This window comes from Lycium ferocissimum, chromosome 5 (assembly GCF_029784015.1).
Source record: "Lycium ferocissimum isolate CSIRO_LF1 chromosome 5, AGI_CSIRO_Lferr_CH_V1, whole genome shotgun sequence".
NCBI lineage: Eukaryota > Viridiplantae > Streptophyta > Magnoliopsida > Solanales > Solanaceae > Lycium > Lycium ferocissimum.
The window spans coordinates 25,114,398-25,120,158 of record NC_081346.1 but is presented as its reverse complement, the minus strand read 5'-3'; the positions used below and the strand labels follow the sequence as shown (position 1 = coordinate 25,120,158).

At 35.9% G+C, this 5,761-nt stretch overlaps 1 protein-coding gene across 1 annotated transcript; it reads left to right on the top strand.

The window, feature by feature from the left end:
* The first annotated feature begins 824 nt into the window (after positions 1 to 824).
* Positions 825 to 2,832, top strand: LOC132056588 (probable (S)-N-methylcoclaurine 3'-hydroxylase isozyme 2). Its single transcript, XM_059448863.1, has 2 exons — positions 825 to 1,966; positions 2,144 to 2,832. Exons 1-2 carry the CDS (start codon positions 1,097 to 1,099, stop codon positions 2,741 to 2,743), a joined length of 1,470 nt encoding a protein of 489 aa, XP_059304846.1. The 5' UTR covers positions 825 to 1,096; the 3' UTR covers positions 2,744 to 2,832.
* Positions 2,833 to 5,761: the final 2,929 nt, after the last annotated feature.

The window sequence follows — 5,761 nt, the reverse complement described above, 5'->3', positions numbered from 1 at the left end:
AAATTCACAGTTAGTACATAATATTTCCTCTATATATCTGACTATATCAAATTAACATACCTGTTGATTGTTGACTTTCTGAAAGTTTTAGAGTATAATGTCTAATCCCATTATTACAGCAACTTTAGTAGAGCATATTAGCTTATATCATTTTAAGAGAAGGTTTGCCAATTAAGATAGGGACCGTAATATTGGGCTAACCAGCCGTAGCACTAAAGATTTTGATCTAGTGGTTAATAAAGTGAGAGAAGAATAGTGAGATTTAGGTTCAAGTTTCAACGGATGCAAAAATATAAGGCGATTTCTTTCTATCTACCTAATTTTTTGTGCAAAGTACAAATAATAGACAACTAAAAGAAGTTAACTGGAAGTACTATGAGCTTTTTTAATTTGGCATGATTTCTTTCAAAGAAGTCGGATTGATTACGTAGTGAAAAAAATCACCTGCCGGACTCCGAAAATATCTTTACTTTTTTTTATGCTTCCTCCGTCTCAAAAAGATTATCTTTATTTTTTTAATTTATCCTAAAAAGATAGAAACTTTTCTATATTTAGAAATAATTTAACTTTATGAGATAATTTACAGTCATAAAAATATTTAAAGCTTATTTTGGATCACACATTTTAAAAGTATTTTTTTATTTTTTATATTTTATATCTAGTCAAATTAAGACATTTTTTTTTTAGGATGGGGGAGTAGTTCTTTAGGGAGAAAAAGTCGCCTACATTAGGTCGGCGATTATGGGAATTTGCAATGATTTATAAATCGTAGTGAATACTGCTCCCTCTGGTTCAAAAACAATATGTAATTAGCATTTATTTCTTGATTAAAAAATAGTGTCATTTATTATATAAAAAAGAATTACTTTATTCTTTTAGATTTGCTCTTTTAAATGTTAAGTGATCAAATCTCAATATTTATTTAAGCAGGAGCTGTTTAGTCAAATTATTTACCTATTTTTACTTAGAAATTTATATTTTCTTGAAGGTTCGTGGAGATGACGAGTAATATTTGGTGTTATATCAATTGATCAATCAATCTTGAAATCTATGCTCAATATACTCTGTTGATTTAAAGATATACGTGTACCCGTCAATGGAGTATTCTCTGCCAGCATCCTACCTTATCTTGATACCACTCTTCTTACTCATCCTCAAACAACTCATACCAAAATCTCTAAACCTTCCACCAGGGCCTCGACCATGGCCAGTGCTAGGAAATATTCTCCAAATTGGGAAAAAGCCTCATATTTCCATGGCAAAGTTTGCCAAAATACATGGCCCATTGATTTCTGTCAGGCTTGGAACTCAACTAGTTGTGGTAGCTTCATCCCCTGTTTCTGCAACCGAAGTTCTTAAGACTCAAGATCGTCTGCTTTCAGCCAGGTCTGTGCCTAAAGTTGCTACGCATGAACTCTCTATTATTGATCAACACTCAATTGTCTTTTCCAGTGATTTAAGCAATCACTGGAAGTTTTTACGCGCATTTTGTCGAACTCATTTATTCTCATCCAAAGCGGTTGAGTCACAGGTTGCTTTAAGGGAGAAAAAAGTGTCTGAAATGATAGAATCTCTAAGGTCCAGGAAGGGGGATACCGTGAAGATATCTGAATTTCTGTTTGGTACAGTTTTGAACACGTTAGGGAACCTTTTCTTTTCGAAGGATTTATGTGATTTGGATTATGAAGGGAATACTAGTGGGATCAAAGATGTTATTAGGAAATTTGTAGAATTGGGAGCTACGCCAAATATATCAGACTTCTATCCTATATTTGATGCTCTGGATATTCAAGGTTTGAGAAAGCAGACTAAAATATATGAGAATCAATTGATCAACATCTGGAGTGATTTTGTCAAGGAAAAAAAGCAGGCAATTAATCGTGGGAGTTCCAGTAAAATTCAAGATTTTTTGGATGTCATGATTGATAGTGGATTCTCGGATTTAAAGATCAATATGTTATTGGCGGTAATTTTTTCATCCCTTTTGATCAATTTCTTAGAACTAATATACTTTGGTTGTACCATGAATTTGTCAGTCAAACTCGAAACAATGCTTTGAATACAAGAATTCTATGAAGCAGATGTGAATTTTGAGTAAAAATTGATTGAAGCTGACATGGCAAAATCTTGTTCCCAATTTCAGGAATTAATTGCTGCAGGTAGTGACACCACTACCTCAACAGTTGAATGGGCCATGGCAGAACTGCTAAGGAACAAGGACGCTATGGACAAACTTCAAGCTGAGCTCATAAGTAAGATAGGGGCCAATGATATTATCACAGAATCAAGCATCAGTGAACTTCCATATTTGGCTGCTTGTGTCAAGGAGACATTGCGAATCCATCCGCCTACACCTTTCTTGATTCCTCGTCGTGCTCCTGAGACGTGTAGGATTATGAATTACACCATCCCAAAGAACTCTAGGTTGCTTGTGAATGTTTGGGCGATAGGGCGCGACTCTAAAACATGGGAAGATCCATTATCTTTCAGGCCCGAGCGCTTTCTTGACTCCAATGTGGACTTCAGGGGTCAAGACTTTGAATTCATACCATTTGGTGCAGGGAGGAGAATATGCCCTGGCTTACCCTTTGCTGGACAAATAGTTCACTTGATTTTAGCTAGTTTGGCCCATTACTTTGAGTGGTCACTTCCCAACGGTGAGGATCCAATGCAGCTAAATATGGAAGAAAAGTTTGGTGTTACTCTACAGAAAGAAAAGCCTCTACTAGTTGTCCCTATATAACTAGTGTATCTTTTTTTTTCACTCAACATGTATCTTAAATTAAAAATGAAAACTAGTTACCTCAAATTGGTCTTTGCTTACTGCCTTTACTTTGCATAACAGATTTCCTTCCGTAATTAGGTTGCATGGAGCAATAATTACCGCACTATATATTATCTCAGTACGGATGCCTACAATACCTGTTGGAAAATATTTTTGGGTCGGTCCACCCATAAGGGGTGTTAGATGACCCACGAGCCCATTAATTATTCCTCCACACAAAACTCTAGAGCTAGCCTATAGAAACACCATTATGGGTATTTAAACTGTGACTTTCTAGAGGAGTTCTCTGCATGTCTTGTGAGGATTCCAAACGACCAGTAATTCGAGTCGGGTTGCTGCAGAAGTTCCGCTTCTACCAAGGAGAACTATGTAACTCTCAAAACTCGTTTTTACTAAGTCTCAAAACTCGTTTTTACTTCAGTCCCTTTATCCTCTTAGTGTCTGCTTATAGAAACTTCTCCAAGCCATAGACCAGGTTGTGCCAAAGAGAAAACATAGAGCATGTTACGTAGTCTGTATTGTTGACACTGAAATATGTTGAGAAACGGTTAATCTATAATAGGTACCTTCAGGCGAACGACCTTTCTAATGGCCAAAATTAACATTGCACTTCTGTGATATCATGCTTTAGTGTGTACCTGATGAACAACAGTCATAGATGAGTTTCTCATAATACAAGGCGTATCCATGGCCATTTCCTACCATAGTGAAAGAAGAGTACAGTTCAGAAGCACACCTCTCCTGGCCTTGAGAACTAAACTGTTGTACTAGACGGGAGCCCTCGTAGAACCAAGGTGTGAACACGTACTCCGTCTTCCCCAAGAACTTGACCCCTTGCCTTGCAGAACAGTAGATGAAAGCAGCCAAATTATCAGAATGTCCTCAAAGTCAAGAAATTGCCTACAAATATACAATGTAGCATTGGTGTTAGTAAGAATACAGGCCAAAGCCAGAGCAGAGTCCTCAGTTATACACATTATATGAAAAACATCAACAATACAAATACATGAACATAGCAAACTTCCAATGACATTAAACAGGAAACAAAGAAAACTATGGACAAAGAAAACCACATCAACAATAAAAACTACTATCACTTTAATACAAAATGTGCATTAGGCCTTTTAATTTGGCATATGGAGCTGACCAGTTGAATCCACCAACACTGCAACAGGAAGAAGAGGAATCAGCAGCATTGTATCAAAGGGATCCCTCTGTCAAGTGTGGCTGCAGTCAACAAGAGACACTTGCATCTTCCAAGACAACCATGCTTCTCCCTCCACAATTCTGTCTCTTCTGATACTCTGAATTTCAAGCCACAGTTGATATATCTAAATGGTAACATGAAGGGAAAAACTGCAACACTACTCTATTAACACACTCTAGAAGCCAGATAACTGGTCCTCAAGAAATGGGGATCGGAAGCATGTACATGAAATTTATGTGAATTTATGGGGAAAGAAGAAGATAGAGGAGGTGAAAAGGTTTGTAACGGATCTGAAATTATAACATTTAATTAGTGATTCAATAAAAGCTAACCAAAAACTGTTTTGATTTTGCATCATGAAAAGGAGTTATTAATACACAGCGAGTTATTAATACACAGCAAGCAATCATTCTTTTGCACACAAAGGCCTTCTTTATTGCATTACTAAATGCACCACAACCGAAAACAGCAATTGAGAATTGAAAACGTTGGGAGAAAAAATAGGAAGAAGTAGAGTATTAATTGTTAATCCATTTAATATTATTAAAAAGATACATAAAAAACAGGAGAAAGATTAAAGAGAAATACAGAAAAGCCAAAAAAAGAAGAAAAAGAATATGATTCCTGGCCATAGAGAATTGTCAAATCACCTTGTTTATGCCTAGCTTTAATATATATAGTTTATTTTATTCCAAAAGAAGGCTTTAAGGCATTGCAACATATTAGATAGTGTTAGGTCTTGTCGTTGGGCCCCTTCTAGTGTTGAAGTTAATCAAATCTCCCTCAAATTTCTTGTTCAATCTAAGTTTTAGTTATTCACGGTATCAAAGTAATATGAGTATATGACCGGTTTATAAAGGTTATACAATCAAATCTCTCCATAACAACATCGTGAGATTTTTAATTGCTATAACAAAATGTTGTTACAGAGAACATATAATATAACATAATATGAAAATTGGTTGTTATAGAGGATGACTCTTATGCAGGAGTCTAGTCTGACTGTATACCTCTTTATAACTACCTTTGTGTAATGTAATAGTCAGCAGATAAATTTTATACACCTTTTTTTTTTTTCCTTTATTGAGAGTGGCAAGTAATTTACGTGCAGAACACAACCAACATTGTCCAAATAAACGAAAACACCTGAAAAGCGCATAAGATTGTGTGTCACGGGGTTGTACTTACCAGTGGATTAGCTCTAGAGACTCAATAATTTCTACATTGTTACAGTGAAAAGAAGCTGAAATTACTGCTTGCTGGAGAAGTATGGATCCAATTGAAAGTGTTGGTGCAACCGGGCAACCCTGACATCAATGCTAAAACATGTGCTACAAAAATGCCTTTTTAGGTACAGCTAGAATTGGTTCTTTAAGTGTTTCTCATGTAAAATGATGAACAAATGAATTTTGTCAATTGTATTCTACTAAAAAGTACTGCAAGCATATATAGGCCATTGTTTGAAAATGTGGTCATATGATGAATTGTGTAAATTTGTAAATCTCTCACCCTGCACCCTCACCATGGTGGCCTTCTCGCATAACATAGATAAAGCCATGCCAGTTTCTTGCTTAATTCTGGGCACAAAGTACACTTTTCATCCCACGTGCAGTTGCCTGCAAAACAAAAATTGATTATGTTAATATAAATTTCCAAGAGGACCACCTTCTTAAATTGCCTTTGATAAAATAAGTGATAAGATTGGACCTGTTTGACATAGTCATAAATTGTGGAAGGGTCAGTGAAATCAATGGCAACTTCAGTTAGGT